The sequence below is a fragment of the Xenopus laevis genome, chromosome 8L, assembly GCF_017654675.1.
Source record: "Xenopus laevis strain J_2021 chromosome 8L, Xenopus_laevis_v10.1, whole genome shotgun sequence".
In the NCBI taxonomy this organism is placed as follows: domain Eukaryota; kingdom Metazoa; phylum Chordata; class Amphibia; order Anura; family Pipidae; genus Xenopus; species Xenopus laevis.
The window spans coordinates 107394349-107422323 of NC_054385.1; the positions used below are offsets into that span (position 1 = coordinate 107394349).

General features: G+C 40.3%; 1 protein-coding gene across 1 annotated transcript in view; it reads right to left on the minus strand.

Annotated features, from left to right (window-relative positions):
• plcb2.L (phospholipase C beta 2 L homeolog) overlaps positions 1 to 27975 on the minus strand; it is a 53024-nt gene that overhangs the window by 3359 nt on the left and 21690 nt on the right. Inside the window, exons 4-31 of the mRNA XM_018231228.2 lie at positions 27235 to 27375; positions 24533 to 24612; positions 24286 to 24339; positions 23011 to 23086; positions 21721 to 21821; positions 19785 to 19951; positions 16657 to 16803; positions 15778 to 15935; positions 15174 to 15256; positions 14129 to 14213; positions 13178 to 13337; positions 11343 to 11434; positions 10087 to 10183; positions 9419 to 9503; positions 9112 to 9236; positions 7960 to 8114; positions 7700 to 7864; positions 7467 to 7566; positions 7180 to 7284; positions 5164 to 5261; positions 4842 to 4920; positions 4630 to 4674; positions 3957 to 4167; positions 3670 to 3835; positions 3122 to 3198; positions 2488 to 2583; positions 1693 to 1750; positions 973 to 1059 (exon numbers count right to left, since the gene is read on the minus strand). Of these exons, the coding sequence (XP_018086717.1) occupies positions 973 to 1059; positions 1693 to 1750; positions 2488 to 2583; positions 3122 to 3198; positions 3670 to 3835; positions 3957 to 4167; positions 4630 to 4674; positions 4842 to 4920; positions 5164 to 5261; positions 7180 to 7284; positions 7467 to 7566; positions 7700 to 7864; positions 7960 to 8114; positions 9112 to 9236; positions 9419 to 9503; positions 10087 to 10183; positions 11343 to 11434; positions 13178 to 13337; positions 14129 to 14213; positions 15174 to 15256; positions 15778 to 15935; positions 16657 to 16803; positions 19785 to 19951; positions 21721 to 21821; positions 23011 to 23086; positions 24286 to 24339; positions 24533 to 24612; positions 27235 to 27375 (3093 nt within the window). The remainder of the gene's footprint in view (positions 1 to 972; positions 1060 to 1692; positions 1751 to 2487; positions 2584 to 3121; positions 3199 to 3669; positions 3836 to 3956; positions 4168 to 4629; positions 4675 to 4841; positions 4921 to 5163; positions 5262 to 7179; positions 7285 to 7466; positions 7567 to 7699; positions 7865 to 7959; positions 8115 to 9111; positions 9237 to 9418; positions 9504 to 10086; positions 10184 to 11342; positions 11435 to 13177; positions 13338 to 14128; positions 14214 to 15173; positions 15257 to 15777; positions 15936 to 16656; positions 16804 to 19784; positions 19952 to 21720; positions 21822 to 23010; positions 23087 to 24285; positions 24340 to 24532; positions 24613 to 27234; positions 27376 to 27975) is intronic.

A 27975-nucleotide genomic window follows, 5' to 3' on the forward strand; every position in this document is an offset into this window, starting at 1 on the left:
ATTGCCCTTTTACATCTCTTGCCTTGAACCACCATTTTGTGACTCTATCTGTGCTGCCTCAGAGATCACCTGACCAGAAATACTACAACACTAACTGTAACAGGAAGAAGTGAGGAAGCAAAAGGCAGAATTCTGTCTGTTAATTGGCTCATGTGACCTTACATGTGGTTTGTATGTGTGCACAGTGAATCTTACGATCTCAGGGGGCGGCCCTTATTTTTTAAAATGGCAATTTTCTATTTATGATTACCCAATAGCACATACTACTAAAAAAGTATATTATTATGATAATGGTTCATTTACATGAAGCAGGGTTTTACACATGAGCTGTTTTATTCAGTATCTTTTAATAGAGACCTACATTGTTTGGGGGGTATAGTTTTCCTTTAAAGATGAGAAGCTATTGAGTGTGGGCCAAATCCTGAATGTACCTTAAAACTATGGCAACTGGGTTAAAATGTGTGGGTAAAAGGGCTATTCATTGCAGATTTCTTTGGTGGTAAGGACAACAACATCCAATGAAGATTTCCACTGTTAATGATTCCATGAGCTGCCCAGAGAGGCCCTTAAGGGTCAGGGCACACGCTCAGATTCAGGGAGATTAGTCATCCAGTGACAAATCTCCTCTTCTTCGGGGCAACTAATCTCCCTGAACTGCCTCCCGCCAGCTAGAATGTAAATCGCCGGCGGGATGGCACTCGGATCGATTCGTTTTCCGAAGTTGCCTGAAGCTTCCTTGTGAAGCAACTTCAGAAAACTAAGCACTCCAAGTGCCATTCCACCAGTGATTTACATTCTAGCTGACGGGATGCAGTTCAGGGAGATTAGTCGCCCCGAAGAAGAGAAGATTTGTCGCAGGGCGACTTATCTCTGCAAATCTGAGCGTATGCCCTGACCCTTAAGTTGATAAATATCCAGTGATTACTTTTTCTGCACTAAATGGCAGCCGCCCCAACTTTTTGTTGAACATACCTGATCTTCCCTTTCCTTGATCTTTTGCAGACCTTCAGTTTGATTTTTCTCTAACGTTTGTTGGTTTTTAGCCCATTTATCAGATACCTGAAAAGGACAGAAGAAAAGATGTTCTTGTAACTGCCAAATGGATATACACGGGTGGTTATCAGCATTGTGGGTACCATATTCTCCACTATAATGTGCTCTGTACTCCACTAATAACAATGAATATATTTACTAACTGAAATGAAAAAAATGTCTGTGATTTCTTTATAAAATGTACAAAGCTTTGGCTTGAGAAATTCACTTTTAAATGTCCTGATATTCTTATATTCTTACAACAAGGGTTTATTTATATTTCTACTCTAAACAGTAGGACATGAGGGTCATAAGTCAAAGTAGAGCTCAGCTACACAACCAGTGCAAGTCACAAATTTCCATACTTTTTAACCCACAATACATAGTTATTTCCTAGAATTCCATTGTAATTGCAAGTACCTGCAAAGTAGCATGCATCAAACTTAGAAAGTATTCTGAAGTTCTGAAATGAACTAACACCAGGCCTGGACTGGGAGTCAAAATAGGCCCTGCCATTCCAAGTACACAGAGGCCCAAACAGCCCCCTACCAGCCCACTATATGGTAACTTTCTATTGAACCACACAGCAGCCCCTCTGGCATTTGCCAGAACCCACAGATTGCCAGTTGGGGCCTGACTAACACTGTAGAACCAACTCACCAGTTGTAGAACCTGCACCACTTCTTGGATATGGGAGTTATTTATCTCTTTTTTTAACCTTAAAACACAGAAATAGAACACTATTATTTTGTGAAAATAATTACTCCGTATACAGATAAGTAATGATCAGAAATACATTGAGCTCTATGCCTGTGACTGTCACTTAGGGACTGAAGGATCAGATTTAATAAAGGTGGATAAAAAGTAGGGCTCCATTTATAAGTTTTCCCACAGGAGGACACCAATGTGAAGGTTCAACGACTGTTACTCAGTATAATATGTATTTGATCTATGTTCTTCTCAACAAAAGGGCCCCTCGGGTTCTGTAGCGGGGGTAAGTTCAGGTCAAACTTCCTCTCCACTCTAGCAAAGCAATTTTCATAGGGGCTTGTGTGTGTATTTACCCCACCACATACATCTGCAACTGCAATTACATCTATCTGGTTCTTAGATGGAGGGATTAAAAGGAGATTCCCAGGATTATTGGTCCGTCAACTCTACATGTGGAATGAGAGCTTCTGCTCCATACTAAAATCTTAATCAAATTTTAAATTCATAATAAATATTATTTGTTTCCTGACATTTCATTTCTATATGGGGATAGCAGCACTTACCTAGAGACTGAGCTATGGTAAAGTACAACCCAGCTCTGAGCAGCATCTGGACAGGATCAGGTTATACACAACTAATAAAGCAAGGGAACTTCCTGTTTCCTCTGAGGCTCCCACTCCCCAGTTCATGAGCAATGGATTCTCATCTCAGGGTGACAACGATTAGAATAACTGAATTCCTTACCTGTCCTGGGAAGCTTTTTCCATGGTATTTTTGCTCACACACTCCAGCCTGTCCAGCCTCTTCATCTCCAACTTCTTCTTCATCTGTTTAGTATCACTGCGGAAAGACGCATCAGTCGCATGCATGGACACAAACCTCCCTGTCTTTTACGTAAACCAAATCCGAACTCTGACAAAAGGCAGGTCTCCCCATTCCTAGGCCTTGTGCCTCATTTAAATAACACATTTTAGGATATATTTTTAAATAATGAATTAGAATCGTTTCCTTGGAAAAGAAGCAGGTAGTTCACATTTAGAAGCCTATTGCCAGTTTTTCTAGGAAAGGAAGCCCAGCTTCTGATGGGATAATGATTGGTAACTTGCTAAATATTTAGATAATTCTTTGAGCGAATCACATTCTGGTCCCTGGTTAATGGCCCATTACATCTTGTGGTATATAAATGAAGAGTGAGGTTGCCCATGTGAGGACAGGCATATTGAAGGGTAGGCAGGGAAAGACAGCACACGTGATTGAAAGCAGTCTTATTGTGGTTAGTTGCTCCACATGAAACTAGAACCATGTTCATAGACTTACATATGGGGAGGCAAATATCACATGCTGAAGTGGTATATTGGGGAACAAACAAGCACCATACCTTTCTGCAGATTCCTTGAGGGCTTTTAGCTCCACCACTTGCATCTCTTGTGCCAGCTCAATCAGCTTGGAGATTTGCTATTGATTGTAATAAGGATTGTTATAAGATTAGACATAACTCATACAAAAACAGAACTTTTGTAAATATAGGAAAATGTGGGTTCTGTCATGGTCTATTCACATTCTGTGGCCATGTTTGCACCCCCATCTTCCTCTGCTTGAGTACATCCAGTGTTGGACAGGGAAGTCCATCAAACCCACTGGACAACTGGTTCTCATAATGCTTTCCCTCCTGTCTCTTCTCCCATTGCTTCTTATTACATCAAGAGCGACTTATTTTAATTATCTCTTCTACTTTCCCTTTGCATCTTTTATTTTTTGGCCTTCACTCTCTTCTCACCTTCTTCTTCATACCCCAGTTTTCCCACGTATCTCTTATATATAAAAACTCAGCAGGCCAAATGACTGGCTAAGCACTAGGACCCACTGATGGGTGCAGTTGTCTGTGCAGGTCAGACTGATACTGAGTACATCCCATAGTGGACGTACCTCATTAGAATGCTGCTCTTTTTTCCTTAGAATAGTCTCATACTGCTCCTCCCCAAGACATGTCAGTTCCTCTTCCATCTTCTTCTTCATCTCTAGAACTTGGGGGTCCCCCTTGCCAGGTATTTCTCCAGCTCCCCACACTGCGCCATAATCCTCATCAGGTATACTGCAAGACAAAGAGTCAGGTGCATTTAGAAGCTTCTCATTGGCTGCTAACGGGTACTGGGGTTGGCTTTGCTATTGGGGCAGCAGTCAAGTACAGATAATGAGAATCTGTGATCAATTACCTCTTCTTTTTCTGCCCTTTACGTAAGCTGTTTTTCCTTTTGTTAGCCTGGGTGTAGAGGTCAGAGAAGACACTGGTATATTTCTGTATAATCTCCTCTCTTCTCTTCAGAGCCCTGCGCTCCAGCTCCTTCAGCTCCTTCTCTTGCTTCTTCTGAAGCTTTAGGAATCCCTTCTGTTTCTGCAACTCCTCCTCATTGGCAGTTTGTAGCTCTAAAAGTGTTATATACCAGTATCAAAACAGAGTTTAGCCATGGGCTGGCGATTCACCAGCCTCAAGTCCTCACACCATCATTACACACAGGTCATCTTTATTTACTAAAGACTAGCTAACAATAATTATATTAATGTACTCTGCTGTTTTGATGAAAATATTCAATATTATTTATTTTTATTTTACAGTATTTACTATTAATTGATATTTTGGGGGTCAATATTCACTGTCGATGATTTCATCTATATTCTTGTAATGAATTAAGGAGGGGGTCAGTAGATAAAGGACCAAGCAAGAGGGTTTGACTCCATATCTCTGCCCTTATGGTATCATTTGCTTGCACATGTAAGACCCCAGCATGAAACCTACAGGAGATAACTTCATTGACATTGAAAATGAAATGAAAGTGTTTATTTGAAGTTATTTCAACCTTATTTTGGGAACGTCTTTATCCTCCGTACCTGTAATTTCTTTTGCAGCCTCCTGTACCCCACTGCTGGGCAAGCCTGAAATATACAGAGAATATTTATACGATCGAGACCAGCGTTGGTCTAATCAGATACATCTGCACCAAGTAATAACTCCATCTCCTGCCATACTAAAAAGTAGTTTTGGGCTAATATAAGATACAGTTCTGAACGGAAACAAGACTGTACACCCATACCCACTTTACCTGCTGGTCCATTTTGCCCAGAATTGTTCAAGGATTTACAGGGCCCAGGGATACCATTGAGCTGGGAAGTGCTGGAGATCTGTGTTGGATCAACAAGAATGTTTTGCAAAGAAAAATAATTGTAACAACACAACAAAAGGCAAGAAGGATATATTTACACAAACCCAATGCTAATGAATATTTTTTTTTTTCCATACAATGGATTCTGTCTAGAAGTGTTGCTTCTCGACTGAGCTATTTCAAAGATGGAAGCATCCACACAACTATATTTATAGGCTGCTTAACCAATGCTAATTATATAAAACCAGAATCAAATACTCACCTCATCAGAAGATGTTGTTGTCCCACATTTTACTTTAATTGGCTTGCATTCATTGGCTTTGGAATGTTTGATGGGATTAGTCAGAGCATGACTGAGATCTGAAAAACAAAAAATTACACCATTCTAGTTAGTCTTTTTACATTTCAAAGGTAGACACATAATATATAGCACCAGAGAATCCCGCTTGTGTAGGTACTGTTATGGAAATCCATTAGAGGGCACAGACTGTTTCTTCGAAAATCGGCTTTATTAGTGCACACACAGTGGTACAAAAGCCGATTTTTGAAGAAACAGTCTGTGCCTTCTAATGGATTTCCAGAACAGCGTCTACACAAGCAGAATTCTACCAGCGCGGAGTTGCCGGCGTCTCGTGATGGCAATGTCTGGAAGGACACAGAAACAGGGTGAGCTCTGATGCGGTCCGAATCATATCTTTTCGCTAGACACATAATCTATCACCTAATTATACACAATAAGAGATAAACATGGTTTCTCTTAAATCTACACAGTAGCCAACCTGTGGCAGTAAAGCTGTTGTTCAATTTCAGTGACTATCCATAGCCATCTTTAGCAGAGGATAGATGTTGCCATACTTGCTTCCAAGAGACTATTATTCGCACTTCTACTATAGACACCATCTCTCCCTACTATACCTGCTATCCCACAGTCACACTCCCTTCCCAGAGACTATTATCCCACTGTTACTATAGGCACCATCTCTCCCTACTATACCTGCTATCCCACAGTCACACTCCCTTCCTAGAGACTATTATCCCACTGTTACTATAGGCACCATCTCTCCCTACTATACCTGTTATCCCACAGTCACACTCCCTTCCCAGAGACTATTATCCCCACTGTTACTATAGGCACCATCTCTCCCTACTATACCTGCTATCCCACAGTCATAGTCCCTTCCCAGAGACTATTATCCCACTGTTACTATAGGCACCATCTCTCCCTACTATACCTGCTATCCCACAGTCACACTCCCTTCCCAGAGACTATTATCCCACTGTTACTATAGGCACCATGTCTCCCTACTATACCTGCTATCCCACAGTCACACTCCCTTCCTAGAGACTATTATCCCACTGTTACTATAGGCACCATCTCTCCCTACTATACCTGTTATCCCACAGTCACACTCCCTTCCCAGAGACTATTATCCCCACTGTTACTATAGGCACCATCTCTCCCTACTATACCTGCTATCCCACAGTCATAGTCCCTTCCCAGAGACTATTATCCCACTGTTACTATAGGCACCATCTCTCCCTACTATACCTGCTATCCCACAGTCACACTCCCTTCCCAGAGACTATTATCCCACTGTTACTATAGGCACCATGTCTCCCTACTATACCTGCTATCCCACAGTCATAGTCCCTTCCCAGAGACTATTATCCCACTGTTACTATAGACACCATCTCTCCCTACTATACCTGCTATCCCACAGTCACACTCCCTTCCCAGAGACTATTATACCACTGTTACTATAGGCACCATCTCTCTCTACTATACCTGCTATCCCACAGCCACACTCCCTTCCCAGAGACTATTATCCCACTCTTACTATAGGCACCATCTCTCCCTACTATACCTGCTATCCCACAGTCACAGTCCCTTCCCAGAGACTATTATACCACTGTTACTATAGGCACCATCTCTCCCTACTATACCTGCTATCCCACAGCCACACTCCCTTCCCAGAGACTATTATCCCACTCTTACTATAGGCACCATCTCTCCCTACTAGACCTGCTATCCCACAGTCACACTCCCTTCCGAGACTATTATCCCACTGTTACTATAGGCACCATCTCTCCCTACTATACCTGCTATCTCCTAGTACCTTCCTTGTCCTAGAGGCGAATGTCTGCACTACTTCAATAGGCATTCTTATGCTGAGCCTAGGGCAGTTGCAATAAGCTGTAGGTGTGAAAACACAAGCCACAACACAATGTGCACACAAATAATTGTAGGGCTGACAGAAAAAAAAATTAGAAAAATTACCTGCCCAGACATCTGGTACATAGTCTTTTACTTCCACATACACAAAGAGAGAAGGCATGGTAAGAGGCATGTTACTCTCACTGCGAAGGCAAATATGATGGTATCCTGGGAGCAAGACAAACATACAATATATAATTCATAATATTTTATGACATTTCTAGGTCAGATTTTGCCAGTGGAAAAAAGAACTTATAAATTCTAGAGAAACGGGAACTATTTTTGGTTTAGACCCATTTCTGCCATTGGTATTACAGACATGCTGGAGATAGTAAGTGAGTGATTGGTACCTGATCTGATGATATCAATAGGAATGATTCGATGGCCAATAAACTTCCCTCCTTCTTCAAATACTGCAACTCTAAGGGAAGCCAACTCTGGCATTAGAATCTGAGGGGGGGAAATAAGGGATATGTTACATTAAAGTAAATCACAATTTTATTTGTATGTCCTGCTGTTTATTAGGAACCTATTTTGTGTTAAGTTTTAACACCAACCAGGAATTGCCCCAGAATGGGTTTACCTTTTCAAACACAAACAGCTCCTCTTTCCACACTGGGTTAATGGTGTTTGGTACAGATGTTAATTTGGTTTTGTATTTACGCTTAGGGTCTCCAGGCAGCCCAAACAACTCTACTTCTACATAGGTCTTCACACATTTTTCACAGAGGAATTGTCCTGAAAGGATCTATTGAGATACAAAGAAGAGCAATATATTGTAATAATACAGGAACATGCAAGGGGAGTTAGACCCTGCCCTAGTTCTAGGGACGCCATACTTACTGTTATTGAAACTGTATTGGCCACCACTACATCAATCCGATCAACTGTAAATGGATCAAACTGTTTATCAACCCGACGCATAAACTCGTGTTTCAGAAGGTAACCGCTGCGGCCATTAAACTCAAACAGCGCCATGTTCTGCTGCATAGGTATGTCTGAAAATGGGTAATGCATTAAAACTATTATGGTTTCAACCACTTATATAGTGCAAACATGTAATGTAGCTCCACACATGGATATAAAACATATAGACCAACCAATACAGGCCCGGCCTGCCAGGGCTTCTAATCTACAGGTAATCTTTTGCACCCCTTAGTGCTCTTGCACTTCTGTCCAGTATTTAAATCAGTGAACTCAGTGTCTCACAAGCAACATGTTGCTCTCCAACCCCTTGGATGTTGCTCCCATTGGCCTCAAAGCAGGTGCTTATCTTTGAATTCCAGGCTTGGAGGCAACTTTTGGTTGCATAAAAACAGAGCCTCCAAATAGGGGCTATCAATTGCCAATCACGTCCCATATTTTGCTCCCCTGTGAACTTTTTGCATGAAAATGTTGGTCTCCAACTTTTTTTACATCTAAATGTGGCTGGGGACCCCTATTCTAAATAATAACCCCCTTAATGCCTTGATGTCCAGACCAGGCCTATAGTCAGTACTGTACATTAATAATGTGCAGGTTGGGTTTTTCTCGACCCGCACTCGCCTGAAGCCTGCCCCTACCTTCACCCGCACCCACCCACACCCGCCTACCGGCTTCCTTATATAGACCCGCACTGACCCGCCCATGATGTCACAAAAGGGGCAGGGCTAGCAGGAGCAGCGTCTATAAAACAAGAACTTAGAAGCCGGCAGTGCTAGGTGGCCACCAGTGAAGAGGAGTGCGAAGTTGGCCCGAACCCGCCCAACCCACGGGTCCCACGGGTATCAGGCAGGCCAGCACATCACTACTGTACATTATTCAGATAAACATTAGCTGTGTCTCTCTTTGAGCCTCTTATAGACATTATCAGTAACATCACTACAGCTCACCTCTGGTGCCCCCATCGTTTAAAGAAGACAAGCAGAGCTTTGTTTTAAAATAAACAGGAATATAATGTAGATCGTATATGCATGGATGGATTATAAAGCAGAAGATTTGCCATCTGTCACTGACCCATGGTTTGGAAGTTGAGTGCCACCATCTGACAGCCGGCATTCCAGAACATCTGGGGCATATAATTTGACGAGTCCATCCTGGTGCCTTTGGGATAAATACGGCTCATCTGCCTCTTGTTATATCTGCGCCAACTGTATAGGAATCAGCCCATAGCAATGCAGTGCCTTCAGTCGAGAATTTCATTTTATTTCAATATTTTAGTACTGAGATTTGGAGCAAGACGTAACTCAACTGCTAAATGCATTTACTTGAAAAGTAGTGTGTCTCTATACAAAAGTAAGGTTCTGGTTATAGAAAAGGATACTCAACAAACTGTACTGGGAACTTGGTCAGTAACTCATAGGCTTTGGTCTCCACGAATGAAGAGACAACATAACTTTGGTTCTTCTCTGTTTTTGAAAACACGGAATTAGAAGATAAAGCAATATTATTAGCATGTAGCCCTACAATAAGTAAATACTAAGGATCAAAATATAGTATTACTTTGTAGACCTATTTCTATGTATTTGTAGAAACAGAAGAGGAAATTGGTTCATTGGATCTTTGGAAACCAGGCAAGAAAGTCTGTCAACTTCATGGGTTTTAAGTTATCCTCCAGAATCTGCCCTTGTGGTGAAATGTGTTGGGCAAGCTGATATCGGTGGACTGTGGTTTAGAGTGGCCCCCACCAGTCCCAACATGATTAGGTTTGGGAACTGAATGTGGAAAAGTGGGTGGTTGGAGATGGACAATATGTGGTGAGCCGGCTAGGTGGATAACTATAGGCACTCCATAGTGTGGAGTTCTTTATAGTATGTGTGGCATTATATCTTAAATTTTCATTTATTCCTAAATGGGTCCACTAGGGAATGGCAAACAATGTATGGACTTGACATTGCAAAATATTCCTGATTGCCCCCAAAATATTCCCAATATTCCCAAAAATGATTTAAGATTATGCTGCCGGAGCTCACTCTCACACATTAGTCTTACGTGCTGAGACTTCAAAGGAGTCGAATTTGATTGGCTGAATGTAGTTGACCAAACTTGACATCTCCTCATAAGCTGTGGCCTCCTGACTTGCAGTACCCTGTGTGAATAAAAAGCAAAGATGAAGGATATGGGTATAGGAAAAGGTCTTGAATATGATTTTTGGAATTGTATTTTATTTTTATAAAGCTGAACAGATATGGGATCTATTATCCAGAATGCTTAAAACTTGAGGTTCTCCAGATGATGTTTGTTTTCCGTAATTTGGATTGCCATACCCTAAATCTACAAAAGATTGTTTAAACATTAAAGGAATTATATACTAAACCTGCTATGTTTTACATTTGAATATTGTAATCTCACTAAGGATTGTATAAAATGTCACAACTGCCAAGCAAAAGTATTGTAATAAGACTACCCACAAAGTTCTGATTTGTATTTTATTTTTATTTGATTTATGTTTTGTAAAAGCAATAAAAAAAGATTGCAAAAAAAAAAAAAAAAGGAATTGTTCAGTATAAAAATAAAAACTGGGTAAATAGGCTGTGAAAAATAAAAAATGTTTCTAATATAGTTAGTTAGCCAAAAATGTAATGTATAAAGGCTGGAGTGACTGGATGTGTGACATAATAGCTAGAACACTACTTCCTGCTTTGCAGCTCTCTTGCTTTCCACTGATTGGTTACCAGGCAGTAACCAATCAGAGACATTGTTCATTACTGTTTGATTCTGAATCTGAGCTGAATGCTGAGGATCAATTGAAAACTCACTGAACACTTATGTCCCATGTGGCCCCCCTTAAAGTCACTGACTTTAGTAGTGTTCTGTCTATTATGTTAGAAATCCAGTCACTCCAGCCTTTATACATTACATTTTTGGCTAACTAACTATATTAGAAACATTTTTTTATTTTGCACAGACAATCTATTTACCCAGTTTGTATTTATTACATTGAACTGTTCCTTTAAATAAACCCAACTAGATTGTTTTACCACCAATATGTATTATTCATTTATGTTTACAGAACATAATATTAGAATTCTTTGCCTATCAGAGATTGTCTTCCTGTAATTTGGAGCTTTCTTCATATTGGGTTTTTGGATAAGAGACCCCATACCTGCATTTGATTGCTATAAGTTTGGCGATTCTTGCTGGGAGATTATTTTACAGCCTAAATGATGCTGAAATATTTAAGGGCTTAGATTAGTTTAGAACTGCTTAATAGAGTAGAGTAGAAAAGAGTATGAGAGAAAACATACCTCATCTGACTGTATCTGCTTCATCTCTTCTTCATCTGTGTTTTCTGTCATTTCCTCATTTTCTGCCTCTTTCCCCTCTTCTGGCCCCTCATCTAGACATAAACATTACATTTTTATCTCTTTGTAGGGTTCACAGCATCCATACAATAACTTGCTTACATGGGAAGCTAAGAGCATTAAACCAACTTCTGGTCTTTGCCATCACAGGTTCAGGAAAACCTGTAAATGACTTAATGATTCTGGATAAATTCAGGAAAAAATATGGGCTGTAAATATTTTTGGTTTATCACATTTCACCCACAGTCTCTCTCATTGCAATATATATAAACTATTGGTTCGCAAACTGCAGGGCTGGTTCATGAGAGAGTCTAGATCAGTGATCCCCAAACTTTAGAACCCGTGAGCAACATTCAGAAGTAAAAGGAGTAAGGGAGCAACACAATCATGAAAAATGTTCTTGGGGTGCCAAATAAGGGCTGTGATTGGCCATTTAGTAGCCCCTATGTGGACTGGCAGCCTACATTGAGGCTCTGTTTGGCAGTACATTTGGTTTTAATAATTAAATTATTTAATTAAAAAATAAGCTCCTGCTTTGAGGTCAATGGGAACACGAGCTACAGGTTGGGGATCACTGGTCTAGAGCAATAGGTTTGCCCAATCTGAAGGCCAGTTTTTGTGGAGAAATTCATTCGGAAACCTGAAACCTAAATTCAGCCTGAAACCTTAGTTCTCAGCCAAACCAATTTGGAATTTTGAAAAACACTGCCTTAAAGGAATGCTCTGTGCATATCCCACGCTCTCATGCTTTACTGCATGTTGAAATGTACATGGTAAATCAGCTTATGAAATATAGCAGAGATGTCTATGTGCGTAAATGTGTCAGTGTAGATAAATAAAGGATAGTCGTAACATCAACTAATTTTTTCAAAGCTCTTGAATTAAGACTTGACAATTTGTTGTGGACTGGAACAGTACATAGTAAGGCATTTTCAACAGACACTTGGACAAAAGCTTTGCTCCAGCAGTGCTGACATGTCAGTAGGAGTCTATGTTTGCTGCATATTCATACAAGATAACATAAACTGGGAATCAACAATACAGGTCTGTATTTAGTAAAAGTCCAATGCTGCCCTAGGCACTGGACCTGGGCAGTGCAGCTTTCTAATGTCCCCAATCCTAGAAATGAACCATATATGAGATATGTATAAGCACACAGACAGGAGACTCCAGGGGGCAGATGTATCAAGGGTCGAATTTCGAGGGGTTAAATCCCTCGAAATTCGACTAGGGAATAGAATCGTTAGGGAATTCAGGCGAATTTACGCGCTGGCGAATAGTCGAATGGGCTTATATTCGAATATTCGATCGAAGGATTTTCATTTGATTGAATGATCGATCGAATGCCTTTTTATTCGATCAAAAACGTAGAAAAAAAGCCTATGGGACTTTCCCATAGGCTTTTAAAGCAATTCGGTAGGTTTAATCTGGCTAAGTAGGCAGTCAAATTATTTTTAAAAGAGACAGTACTTCGGCTATCGAATAGGCGAATAGTCGCAGTGTTTTTTCGCTCGATCTATTCGAATCATTCTACTCAGGCGATTTACGCCAATTCGATAGTCGAGGAGCACAAAAAACTCCTCGAAATTCGAGTTTTTTTCCCTTTATTCATTCACCCGAGCTTAGTGAATGTGCCCCTAGGTGTGAGAACATTGTCATTTGGGACAGGGGAGATGTGGAACACATTTTACCGCATTGCTTTATCCAAACAGATCTTTACTGAGTTGGCTGTCTGTTTACCCCAGTATATGGGAATAATTTATTTTCTATTTATGTACCGGAATTTTCACTGGAAAGGGAATTAGTCCGCTCTGTAGAGAAGGAATCGCAAACGTTTGCTTTTTTGTCGGTGTTTGCAAAGGACTGATTCTTTTTATTCTTTATCAGGATCTTTCCCAGCAGCTCCTGAGGACTTGGCAATGGGCTTCCTGGTTTTAACTGTGGGGAAAAACAGTTATAGGATCAAATTCAGATCTGTTCCTTATCCAGCACAGACATTTCCGCTTTCTGAAGCATTGCCGTGAAGGGATCATTCAAACCGCAAAAGCCAGTCCATTAACCCAAGTGCTTCAAGTGTATCCAGTGTTATCAACTCATCCCCTTGGTCCAGAGGAACAGCAAAAGTATATCAAGCTAATGCTTAATTTGTACTGATTTGTTTTTAATTGGATTCCTGACGTTCTGCCCAAGCTACATGTAATGCTCCTAAACACATTTAAAGAGATACTGACAATATTTTAAAAAAACATGCAGATATTATTCCCACAACGCATATGCTGATATAAATGCCAGCATATATGACAGTACAGCCGCTTGATTATGCTGGACCAACATATATAAATCTGCATTCTCTAACTCAAGCACAACCCTACTCCCTAAATTGACCCTGGTCAACTTAATCCCAGGTCCGGTTTTAGGTTAGGGCAGAAATTTATTTTCCAGGAACCCCAGTACAAAATACACTGTGAACAGTAAAATAAATGTAAATCACTTCTACTATATCCACAACAGATGTCCAACTTTTTGCCTACCAATTGCTCCTAACCTGCAACTTCTAACACCCCACCAGCAGCTGAATGCAGTCAGGGGGTCCAGGTAGTAACAATAGCTGCTCACTTTCCCCTGAGCTTGGGGCTCCTGAAGGACTTAGTTAGGTTTGTACATTTAACAACATATAGATAAGGGAAACATTCTGGAATCACATGCACCTTGCACCATGTACAACTTACCGGATACTTCTCCAGAGGTTCTGTCAGCAGCATATCTCCAAAAATGGATCGGCAATATTCTGCCATTTTTGCTTGTTGCTTTGGGCTAAACACATGAGCAAAGAACACACATGCACAAAAGGGAAAATACATTAAAATCCTGTATGGTCGGATTTAGTACAGCTAAATGGACATGTGCATGGAAGCAGGCAAAGAGGTGGTAATAGGCAAGTCACTATAAAGGACTTTCTATAAGAAAGGCTAAATAGGGAGTCTCATTTTATGGTAGCCTGATGGCGTTCAAGGATTCGTTCATTCATTTATAATGGGAATATATGCTCCATCTATGCCATTCTCCACTACTATTTAGTCTGGTTACCTTTGACCTTTTGGAGGAAAGTATACCTTATTGGCCCAAGGGTGTTATGACAATGTCTATAGTTTATAGGAGTGAGTACATGGCTCTTCTTCTTTGGACTCTTTGGACTTTGAGCAAATCCTTTAGTGAAGTTGGGCAGCAGGGTCCAAGTTAATGAGGTTTTAGATACAGTGACACTTACAGCTCTTCAAATAGTACACCCCAGGGATGTAAGACTGTAATGATAGCTTATCAAGTGCAGCACTTGGCTTCAACCAAGTAGCTCTAGGTAGCTCTATCAGGCTACACCTTATCTAATGTGAAGGTAAACTTGTTTGGAAATGGACTCAAGCCAGGTTTACTCCATGAGGGGGCATCGCCTGGAGGAGATCTGGACCATTAGCAGGTATCTCATTAATGGTGACCTTAAGTTACAAGTCCCATCTCCTAAATGGTGTCTGTGTCTGCATGTGTACCATTTATTTGAATGTCACTACTTTCTCAACATGGGGCTTGATTGTAATAAGTGAGCACTGCAAAATGCTAAATAAACATCGTAAAGTAGCGCTGGTGTAGTAAGTCATTACTAATTCTGTTTGGAATGACCCCCCGGCACAGGTTCTGTCTATGCAGCAGAAAACTCCCTCCTCATGTTCAGTGTCTCCGCTAGTACTTCATATTAGATATGACAAAGATACAGCTACTTACGAATCCACATGGTTCTCAAAAGACAGAATCAATGGATACGGAGACGTTTTGAAAGCAGATTCTGCAATGGCTTCAATGACATCCTATTGGTAAGTAAATTGTAAAGTGTGACTGAAAATCTAATGTTGGCTAACTGTATGCACAGAACCTTTCATTATTCCTGGAAGTAGCACATTTAATATGATTTACAAGGACACATGGCTTGCTATACTGGAGCCTCTCTGTGCCTTATTCACTTTATAAAGACCAATGTCAGGGAAGGACCCAGATTATTGGTATGATTCCGTATGAACAATCAGAGAACCTCCACGATGAACCAGTTTCCCCTTCTACAGGAATAACATGGCTTTGAACATGCACTTCTTGTAGAGTTAAGTAATTCTGTGGTTGCTCAATTGAACCAAAAGCCTGGTAGTATCAGTCTAAAATGATATAACACTAAATTAAGTACGATTATATCAATTCATTTGAAGGGTTTACTTTAGATCTACCTTTCAATTAGGAAATATCTTATATCTGGCCTGTATTGTGGCCTAAAGTTGAGAATCCCTGTTCTAGATCATTAGTTACAGATCCATAACTGTGTCTCCCACCAGTCTCCTACCTTAAAAAGGATCTCAGTGGTCATTGTGAAGCCATGGGTAATGATTGGCTCTTCGTCTGGTGGTTTCCCCTTCCAGCAGTCAAGCTCAACACAACGGCAGCCAGAAAGCAGCGTCTGTCTGTACATTTCCGGTGACGAAACTCCAGAAAACTGACCAGCTGGGAGGTTAATGAAAATAACTAACTGTTAATGTTGTAGTGATGGGCATTAGAAATATATCTTTGTTCTGTTATTAGTGTAATTAAAATAATAGCATATTAAAAACAGAGGAGGAGGGAAATTAAGTGATAGAAAGCACAAAAATGGCTACAAGCTCATAGCTCCAGGTCCAGCAACCAATCAGCAGGAAGCATTTACTAGTCTGTTGATTAAAAGCCATTTATTTCATTACCCTCCAGCCCAAAACTGTTACTGTACTGCTGGGATCACAATAAATGTTCCTCTAAGAATCCACATCCTATCTCAATGACCAACACTTGAAAGCTCCATAAAAGTGCTGCCAACCCTATCCTCCAGGCTTCGCACCTTCCTTCTCATTGACTAAAGGGAAATGATTTCATCTCGTAATTCTGCAAAACAAGCAATTTGAGACGCATGCACCCCTGAAACTCGACAGTGAAATGCAACAAAGGAATACGACCGATAAATGCAAGATGCAACGGTGATGTCAAGCGATAGAAAATGAACCTGTCCAGTCTGGAGGATGGATATAATAAAGGCAAACCGGGAAGTGTTTTTTTTTTATTTTATTAAAGAAACTCATGATCTAGAAAGAAAAGCACATCAACCTGTTTTACTATGTAATAGTTATGAAAAGGAAGGGTATTATATTATTATAGAAAAAGGGAGCAAAGATGTTGGATTGAAATAAGCAAATACCTGTGAGGTACGTGTTGTGCGAGGAGTTGATGAAGTAGTGAGAGACGGGCTGCCTCATGTTTTGGTAGATGGGAATTTTATCTAGAGACGTAATGCTGTTCTCAGACCCACAGAGGAACCAGACCATTCCTTCTGGAGACAGCTGTCCTAGAGGAGAGAAAAGGTCAATATATCGTGGTGACAACAAAATATGTAAAATCTGATAAATTGTATTTCAGACAAGGCTTCCTTTAACTCATCTTTGGTTGATCATATTAGTTTAGCAGGAATACTAGCAACCACAGGGCAGGTGGTTTATTCAATTACCTGGTGTTATGCCCGGTGCCAGCACGCTCATTTAATCCCATTCAAAACTGATGCATTATGGGGCAGGAGGGAGTCTGAAGCACAGTCAAGGGATCGGAAAGCCTACCCCCCCTCCTTACCCAACAACAGTAGACTATCTACAGTCCCATCCCCATACCTCCCAACATTCTGGAAATGGAAAGAGGGTCAAAGAAATTTGCCCCACGCAGCGTGGTAACATTTTTTGACCACACACTTTTGCAGCCACACCCCCTAATTACCATGCCCATTTTACAAAATTTGCCAGGTTATGAAAGTTTGAACACATTACTAACTTCTCCCAAAGGACAAAACTGTTACAAGTGTTATCTTAACTATATATTCTGGGCTCTCTGTTAGAAACATTGTATCTTTTTTGGCTGTTCAGTGCAGAGAAATCGGGACTTTCGTGACAGTTGGGAGGAATGCCACCCCCATTCAAGGCTGTTCACTTTTCCTCAAGGGAGCCCTTCAACTTGTCCCCTGCCTCATGTTTTCCCCAATAATACAAATGACCTGGCTTGAAATGGTCTGTATGAGAGAACTATGTTAATAAATAATTTTAAATAAATACATTTAGCCTATGTTAATAAATAATCCCCATCATCTTGAGTTCAAGCAGTGTAATTATCATGAATAAGAGGGTGGCTATCTTGAAGTCTTACTTTGGAAAACTACCTTTACATTAAATTACACCAGTCCACCTATTACATTAAGATATAAACCAGGTTTTAGCAGGATTAATTAGACTTAAATAAAGACAGTAGCCCTACATATTTATATATTAACCCTCCCAGGGTAATTTGTCCTTTATTGAAATCTCCCATTCTGTTATACATTATATTCAAGGATTGACACAAACCTATATATCATCATTGCACCTGTGTATTGTAATTACAGTACTTTTTTGGCTTTTTTGGTTTATTGTTGTGTTGTGCTTTCCTCCTCAGCACTGCTGGTAAAGTTTAGCTCACGGCATCGAGGCAGACTATGTGAAATGGTTCTACTGCTCTCTACTGGGAAGCCTAACAAATAGCACTGGCAGTAAATAAAAATAAGAAATATCTGTATAGCTCGGCTAAACTTCTCCACCCCCCATAAAATCGAATCACATACAAAATCAGTAGAGATACCAGTTCAGTATCATGTCTCCCTTGCTACCCTACAGTCATTAAATTCAGCAAGTTAACCAAAATCAGTATTTTTTTATCTACTTTAAGTAAAAACTGGAGGAAAACCAGCATGACAGAAAGATTTGCCTGTGAGAAAAATATACATATCATCATATACTGTAGTTCTTCTGCTACCCTCTTCATTTACTCTTTGTGAATAGTTCCTGAGTGTCATAGTGGCTCAGTAGCCAACAGATACATCCCCCTCCTGCATTGCTCACCACCTTTCTTCCTTTCTGTATAGAGATCTGATTCTCAAAGCCTCCATCTCCATTGCAGCAGTCCATGAATGGTAGGGAAACCGAGTCTGACTTAGTGACATAGGCCTCATATACACCCTCTGACTGTGACCTCTGCAGTTCTTATATATTATATTTATATTCTAGAGAGCACCAGAGTATCCATATGTTGGTATATATCCAGTTTGTCTGCTCCACACTACTTCTTTCTTCAGTCCTTGTGCCTTACTAACCCATTCAATGAATTTAGCATTGTAGGAATTTGGAAGAGGCTTCTGAAGAAGTGTCCATGTCCTCAACAGAATCCCAAATATTTGACTAGCAAAATCAATTTGTCATTTTACTGTTCTCTTTGAAAAATCTCATGGCAATATCTTGTTTTTTTTACTTCCATATTCATCCCATATTGCCATATTCTCATCAGCCCTTGATGTCCTTCAAGGTTCTATAAATGGCCCAATCCTATATATGCACATGATTTTTCCTTAGGAAACAAAATAGAGGCCCTTTGCTTGTAAAATGAATGCAATGACCCACAGGACGATTAGTTGCTGTTTTTTTTTTTTTTTAAAAAAAACAACAGATTGTTCCGACTAATTGCGATGGCATTAGTAATGGCAATTTGTACTGGCCACTTACCAGCCACTATATTCAGAAAAAGGTCCAGTGGAGAATTGGGGCTACAGTGATGACTTGTATGTTTGTGTATAGGAGAGGATCTTTGGCAATTAGTTGGTGCATCAGGGTTTTTACGAATTGAGGCGACTAATCGTCCAATATGCCATTGCCCTTAAATTATAGTCTTTACAATAGACTGGACACTTTGAATTTCATTGTCAACACATGACTTTAGGCATCAACAGGCATACCAACATACTGTACTTATGTACAGTCTAGACTTGTCTTTGGGGGGTAAACATTGGGTCGTCTACCTGGGTCCCACATAGCTGGTATCCATAGGGCAGCAGTTGTAGGTGGAAAAGGTGAAGGACATCAGGTATACCAGGGTATTATAGCAATAGTACCACAATATGTCAGTGTTGACCATCCAGTAGTGGTAGTTAAAGAACTATACAGTAGCTCAGAATCTCTGTTGCAGAATATCCCACAACAAAATAAGAAAGGATAGACCACTAAGGTTTAGGGTCAGGGCACACGCTCAGATTCGGGGAGATTAGTCGCCCGGCGACAAATCTCCTCTTCGTCCGAAGTTTCCTCGTGAGGCAAACGAAGCGCTCCAAGTGCCATCCCGCCAGTTATATTCTAGCCAGCGAGAGGCAGTTCAGGAGATTAGTCGCCCCGAAGAAGAGGAGATTTGTGTTTTCTTGAATGATTCAGTTGCTCATGCTCAGATCTTAGACAAAAAAAAGTCAGCAATGGAACAGAAACTCACCTCTCTGTACATTAATAACGCTGGGTTCATATTTCTCTATAAGCCCTTGTACTTGCTCTATCTTCGCAGGAGGAAAAAGCAGCTCGTTTAGGCGAGAATCCCTCTGCTTGTTGTTGATAAATTTGGTGAGATGTTCCTTGGTCATGTAGGGTTTGGCCTTGGAGTGACTGGGTGCCAGGGAGAAACACAGGGAGCTTAATATGTAGTTTACATTTAAAAAAACAAAAACTTAAAACTGTATTTTGTATATCAAGATGTGAAAAACTTTTTACTCAAATAGGGCTCTTGTATTGATGTTCTCCAGGTTGGCATCACGATTGTCCCACTTGATGCCTCTGCTATTTTCGATAATGTTAATTACCTAGTACAGGTATGGGACCTGTTATCCAGAATTCTTGGGACCTGCGGTTTTCTGGATAATGGATCTTTCTATAATTTGGATCTTCACACCTTAAAGGGATACTGTCATGGGAAAATGTTTTTTTTAACATCAGTTAATAGTGCTGCTCCAGCAGAATTCTGCACTGAAATCCATTTCTCAAAAGAGCAAACAGATTTTGAAATCTGACATGGGGCTAGACATATTGTCAGTTTCCCAGCTGCCCCAGTCATGTGACTTGCACCAGCACTTTCGGATGGAACTACTTTCTGGCAGGCTGTTATTTCTCCTACTTAATTTAACTGAATCAGTCTCAGTGGGACTTGGCTTTTACTATTAAGTGCTGTTCTTAGATCTACCAGGCAGCTGTTATCTTGTGTTGGGGAGCTGTTATCTGGTTACCTTCCCATTGTTCTGTTGTAAGGCTGCTGGAGAGGGGGGTGATATCCTTTCAACTTGAAGTACAGCAGTAAAGAATGACTGAAGTATATCAGAGCACAAGTCACATGACTGGGGCAGCTGGGAAATTGACAATATGTCTAGCTCCATGTCAGATTTCAAAATTGAATATAAAAAAAATCTGTTTGCTCTTTTGAGAAATGGATTTCAGTGGAGAATTCTGCTGGAGTAGCACTATTAACTGATTCATTTTGGAAAAATCTTGTTTTCCCATGAGAGTATCCTTTAAGTCTACTAGAAAATCATATAAACATTAAAAAACCCAATAGGCTGGTTTTGCTTCCAGTAAGGATTAATTATATCTTAGTCTGGATCAAGTACAAGCTACTGTTTTAAAGGAGAAGGAAAGCTATGGAGGCATTTTATTGCCAATAGATTAGCTGCAATAGTGAAAGCTAGAATGCTATATTTATTTTGTAGAATATTTTACCATACCTGAGTAAAAAGCTCTAGAAACTCTGTTTGTTTAGGATAGCAGCTGCAGTATTAGCCTGGTGTGACATCACTTCCTGCCTGAGTCTCTCCCTGCTCTGGGCTCAGATTACAGCAGAGAAGGGAGAGGAGCAAACTGAGCATGCTCAGGCCAGGGGCAAGGAGGTTTAAGATGACGGCAGGAAGTCTGATACAGAAGCCCATGTGTACACAATAGAAGGAAAGAAATGGTGTTTCTTTTGACTCAGAGCAGCATTACTTTGAGGATTTACTGGTATTTTTAGGTGGCCCTTTCTGATAAGACTTACTTAGTTTTAACCTTTCCTTCTCCTAATTTGGATTATTTTGATAGAATGGAGTCTATGGGAGACGGCCATACTGTAATTCTGAGCTTTCTGGATAATGGATTTCCAGATAACGGATCCTATACCTGTACTTCAATTCTTCCAGATTTCACAATGATTTCCTGGATGGCATAAAGCCATTACTCTGAAGTTTTCTATCATGTCAAACCTATGCTACAGGGAAAGAGATAGTACCTGGGAACTCTATACATTGGGGGACAAAAGGGACATTTTCCAGATAAAAGCTGTACCATTTTCATTTTATACATAAGTAAATTACAGTATTTGGGTGTCAGTTGGTATATTCTGTTAATGAACTCACTAAGAGGTAAAGATCTCATCAATTTCAGGCCGAGGGCAGAGTTGCATGAGAAACGTTCTGAAGACGGATTCAGGGAAATCCTCTGGGTTGATTGCGTCATTCTGAGAGCAAAATAGAGGCACTGAATACACACAAACATGTTGTTTATATGAAGACATGGAAAATGCTGAACAACGGTGGTTAATATAAACCCATCCAGTTTTCTGCACAGATTGACAATTTTTGAAAATTCAAAATGTGAGTTAGGCCAAAAATAGTCAGACACCAGGAGACCCAGTGCTGCAGAGGACCCATGCTGGTCAGGTAGTGAGGGCCTGAGTTTCATGGATAGTGGTGATTATCCCTATCATTTTAAAAATGATCGTTTGTCTAGTGCTGTGGATGAGGAAAGGTGGGAATTCCACAGTCAAACCCTTGTCCTTATCCCACCAAGACACATGACAGATAGACTGACAACACTGACAGAACGGCTGTTTTTATAGAAAAAAAAAAAGCTAGCCATCCTGATACAACTATCCAACGGCAAGTAGCGCTATTGCAGCTCTCTGGCCTGCCTGGCACAAACCTTTAAAAATGAATAAATATACAAAGTAGGGATGCACCAAATCCACTATTTTGGATTCGGCTGAACCCCCGAATCCTTTGCGAGAGATTCGGCCGAATACCGAACCGAATCCGAACCCTAATTTGCATATGCAAATTAGGGGTGGGAAGGGGAAAACATTTTTTACTTCCTTGTTTTGTGACAAAAAATCCTGCAATTTCCATCCCGCCCCTAATTTGCATATGCAAATTAGGATTCGGTTCGGCCAGTCAGAAAGATTCGGCCGAATCCTGCTGGAAAAGGCCGAATCCTGGCCGAATCCCGAACCGAATACTAGATTTGGTGTATCCCTAATACAAAGCAGATCACCGGTTTCATGTATGGCTATGCATGTGATCCCCAATTCCCACAGACAGACCCTATTTCCTATTGTTCTATCCCTGGCAAAAACAGTATCCCTGAGCAAAACAATATGATCATTTTGCAAACTAAATGGGCACTTGAAATCTAAAAGCTAGAAAAGCATTTCATTGGTGCCCATCGAGTTGGACATTAGATGCAACATGTCAGCCCAATCGGTGCATCTTGGGTAAAACGTCTTAAACCTCATCTACTCTTCCATTACTAAGCCCATTAGGGGCAATACACTGTATATATATAAAGTCTTTTAAGTTTAGAACAGTATTGCTGGAATGTCTGGGGGTTATTTGCATTACTGCATAGAAAGATCTACCAATAGCACTTACTTTGCCCTTTGATAGGTGGCAAGAGATTAACGCTTGTTCCACTCTCTTTCTGTCGGCAGGAAACATCTGGTAAAAACTGGCCAAGACCAAAAAAGGAAACATAAAGGAATGTTTTTAATTAGATTATGTCCCAAGCAGGTGGGATGTGATACAAAGGGTAAATACATGTCTTATTCAGGCCTTGGTTAGAGGGGATAGCGGGAATCACTAGCCGCATGTAGTATCTTTCTTTTATTGGTCGTTATGGTCTGTGGGGTCACATATTTTTGACCCTTTTAACATTATTAGCTGTATTTGCAGGCAGGAGGACAGGTTTCTGATTCATACTTATCTCTGTAAGGCACGTTGTTATTGGTTGTTTGCCAGCAATTATAAGTGGCTAATATGTGTAATAACCTGGTTAGTTAGCCACAAGTTACCTTATCCTTCCCTTTAAATGTCACTATAATCACCAACCAGAATCGTGACTGTGGGTCATCTGACAAACACGTGTATTGTCTCTTGGGCAGCAATTGGTCCATATTTATTGAGCTTGGGCTATATAAATGATACCAGTAGCGTCACTAGAGGGGGGCGGGCCCTGGTGCCTGCCGCGCAGCCGGGCCCCGCCCCCTCCGTACGGCCGCATTTGGCCGCATTTGTCAGTGGCGCAGGGGCTGCCGGGGGGCCCTGAGGGGGTGTGGGCCCTGGTTCCGCCACTGAATGATACTAAGAAATACACTCCCTCAAAACTCAATAAAATTATAAGGTTCTGCTGAATTTGATCATGAGTGATCAAATCTCACTTCCAGCAAAAATACCGTAGGGAAGGTGTTCAATGGTTATTGATTGATGGTTATTGGTTTAAAGCAGGGATCCCCTACCAGTGGCTCATGAACAATGTGTTACTCACCAACCTCTTGGATGTTACTTCCAGTGGCCTCAAAGCAGGAATTCCAGGCTTGGAGGCAAGTTTTAGCTGCATAAAACCAGATGTACTGCCAAACAGAGTATCCCATAGACTGTCATATAGGGGCTACCAACTTATTATACATTTGAGTGTGGCTCACAGGTAAAAAAGGTTGGTGACCCCTGGTTTAAAGAGATACATCTGAGTATTCACATTTCTAAATCAAACAAAAGCAGAAGTACCTTTCCCAAGGCCCAATATGTCAAGGATAGACCTATGCTTTGTTGCTGCTTTGTCCTCAATATTAGTTTTTCCTGACACTGAGTTTAGCTCTGGTTGCAGAACTATAACCCCCCCATTATGCAATATGTGGTGCTGAAACTTACTTGCGCACAGGAATCTTCCCCTCGGAATTCAGTTGTAGCTGCAGCTTCACGTGTCTGTAACAAACAAAAACAAGAAATGAGATTCATAACAAATTGGATACCAAGACATTAATTGAAGCAGTGAAAAATTAATTAAAGGAGAACTAATTATATCTTCTCAAACCACATTGGTGCCAGGAAGTAGAACTCCATGGGTCCCCATACCAACTCTGTCTTTGGTATAGTTTCTGCTTAAAACAACACTTACATCTTCTCATAGAAGCAGTACCGGCATGCGTTGGACACCAGAGGGTTTGTGACAATTGACAGAATATCCGCTGCCCAGGCCTGCAAGACAAAACATGTTAAAAACGAAAATGTCATACGAGTCTGGGAGCTCTTATGTCACATGGGTATGGGAGGTATGGGAGCTGTTATCCAGAATTGTCTTCCAGATAATGGATCTTTCCCCTGATTTGGATCTTTATGCTTTAAGGGGGTTATTTATCAAAATCCGAATTGATCTCAACATTTTCTGCTACAAACTCTGATCAAATCCGCTCGGGTTTTTTGAGCTAGTTTATTATTACATTTTCCTGAAAATTTGCTTTGTGGGAAAAAACTGATTTTCACAATATTTTTGGATTTTTCATACGGTTTTTCAATTTTTTTTCGGATTTTTCACCTGAAAACTCAGATTTTTGGCCAAAAACTCCGAAAGGGTATTGAAACCCAGCGCACATCAAAACATAATGCCGGATTTTCTGATTCTGACTTTTCCATCCTCGGGGTTTAATAAATTCTGAAAAATTTGTGATTTTTTAAAAGTCCGATTTTATTAAAAAAATCATGGTTTCTGAATTTGGAGTTTAGTAAATAACCCCCTTAGTCTCCTAGAAAGTCATGTAAATATTAAATAAACCCAATAGGTTGGTTTTGCTTCCAATAAGGATTAATTATATCTTAGTTGGGATGAAGTACAAGGTACTGTTTTTTTAAGATATAATTCATCCTTATTGGAAGCAAAACCAGCCTGTGAATTTCTAGTAAATATATGAGACCCCAGTATGTGCAGGCCCCTGGGTAGTTAATCAGTTTTTACCCCTCTAAAGACAGGTCTGTGAATAAAGCCCAAACACACCCCAACAGGTTCACTGTAATACTTAATCTCAAAAACTAGGGTCACTACCTGGCAATTTTACCAATCATAGTGGTAAAGCTGATACTTGCTATAAAGTTATGTAAGTCATGTAAATATTAAATAAACCCAATAGGATTGCTTTGCTTCCAATAAGGATTAATTATATCTTAGTTGGGATGAAGTACAAGGTACTGTTTTATTATTACAGGGAAAAAGAAAAATTTGGAATATTTTTTTAAAAATGGAATCTGTGGGAGGTGACCCTCCCTAACTTCTGAGCTTTCTGGATAACGGATCCTATATCTGTGTTACTTTTGCGTCCAGATGTTGTGCATCAGGTCAGTAAAGCTGAAGTGGAAGATCTTTTAACCACTTGCATACCTGCTACTTTTCCCTTTAAAATAACACATACTATTTGCTTTCAGGGCCACAGTTACAGAGTTATAATGAGACTTCATGGAACATACCATCTCGCTGTAATGGATTCCCATGTTGGAGGAATGGTTTGTTCCATAATGCTTAGATTCAGCTGAATAATGACAAAGTAACTCTACAAAGTATTTGTTCAAATACCAAATACATGCAAATCCTAATTTGCATACACATTCACATTTTGAGCAAAATCATTATGTAACATTTGCATTACCTAAAATAAATGTCAGCATTCAGTTGTCCAGTGATGAAAAATCATTAAGGGTTGGATACAGTTTGTCCACTCCCAAATGATTTGTCTAAATCTAAACCCAGTAAAAAAATAAGAAGATGCAGTTGTATCCCATAAAGCGGCTTCATTTTTTTTACATTGAGTCAGGATGTTAAACCTGTGGCCCATCAACTATGGACCTTTAAGGGCAGTGGCCGACAGGGAAATTTGCATTTTTTTTATAAGTGACTGTGGGTGACTAAACTCCCTAAAATGCCCCTCCATTGCATATAATTGAAATTGCTTGCGGTATGACCGACATATCGCTAAATCGCCCGAAGTTTCATCTGGTGGCACTCTCTTTGACTGCTGGGAGTTTAAGGGCTGCAAGTTGGGCAACATTGATATAAAGTTTTATAGTACAGGTATGGGATCCGGAAACCCGTTATCCAGAAAGTTCCAAATTACGGAAAGGCCGTCTCCCATAGACTCCATTATAATCAAATAATCCAAATTTTAAAAAATGATTTCCTTTTTCTCTGTATACTACAACAGAAGCTTGTACTTCATCCCAACTAAGATATAATTAATCCATACTGGAGGGAAAACCAGCCTATTGGGTGTATTTAATGTTTACATGATTTTCTAGTAGACTTAAGGTGGGAAGATCCAAATTACAGAAAGACCCGTTATCCGGGAAAACCCCAGGTCCCGAGCATTCTGGATAATAGGTCCCATACCTGTACAGGTATTGGATCTGTTATATTGGAACCCGTCATCATAGACTCACCCATAGACTCCATTTTATCAAAATAATACAAACTTTATAAAAAACGATTTCCTTTTTCTCTGTAATAATAAAACAGTACTTTGTACTGGATCCCAACTAAGATATAATTCATCCTTATTGGAAGCAAAACCAGCCTGTGATTTTCTAGTAAATACACGAGACCCCAGTATGTGCAGGCCCCTGGGTAGTTAATCAATTTTTACCCCTCTAAAGACAGGTCTGTGAATAAAGCCCAAACACACCCCAACAGGTTCACTGTAATACTTAAAAACCTGGCAATTTTACCAATCATAGTAGTAAAGCTGATACTTGCTCTCTATGTTATTAATAGGGAAGAATGGCACCAGAGCAACAGACAATGTGACCCGCATCCCATTGAGATTAAGATTTATCTACCTTGCCAACATTTTCCTTGTAGGACACAAAATTATGGAAGGTCAGGTCCACCATGTCAGGTCCAGATACAATAGTCAAGGCTTTGGCAAGGAAGTTGTTCTCTGGAAAGTCCAAGTTAAAGACCTCTCGGAGTTTCTGGCTCTAAACAGAAAGAAAAGAAATTCTATGAGATGGACCAGTCACAGACCTAGTAACATTTAATTATGTCTGATGGTTATAGAGTTATCTTATAGTAACAACCTGGGTCACCACCATATCAGTGCCACAGATAGCACATGCCCTGCTTTTGTTCCTTGGCCACTGATTGGTTTTTGGATCAACAATTCCAGCTGTGCTGTCCCTTATACTATTATATGTATTATATTATAAGCAAATACATAGAGTAAATGGCCTATACACTAGTTGCAGATAAAATGCATTTGCATTTCCTAATGAGATAACAAGCAGGAAATGAGAATATGTTTCAGCAGATGGGATTAGCGAGTGTACACAATGCATTAATATGGCAAATTGCTACCAGACTGGACATACAGTGACTCCTGCTCTGCACTCACAACTGCCAATTCTGTCCTACAGACAAGCAAAAAATAAGAACATACACACACACATTTAATACATATTTAGACACAGGGCTTAATGAGCTATTTGAGTCCTTTCTACCATCTTGTAGGGCAGTGGTCCCCAACCAGTAGCTCGTGAGCAACATGTTGCTCTCCAACCCCTTGGATGTTGCTCTCAGGG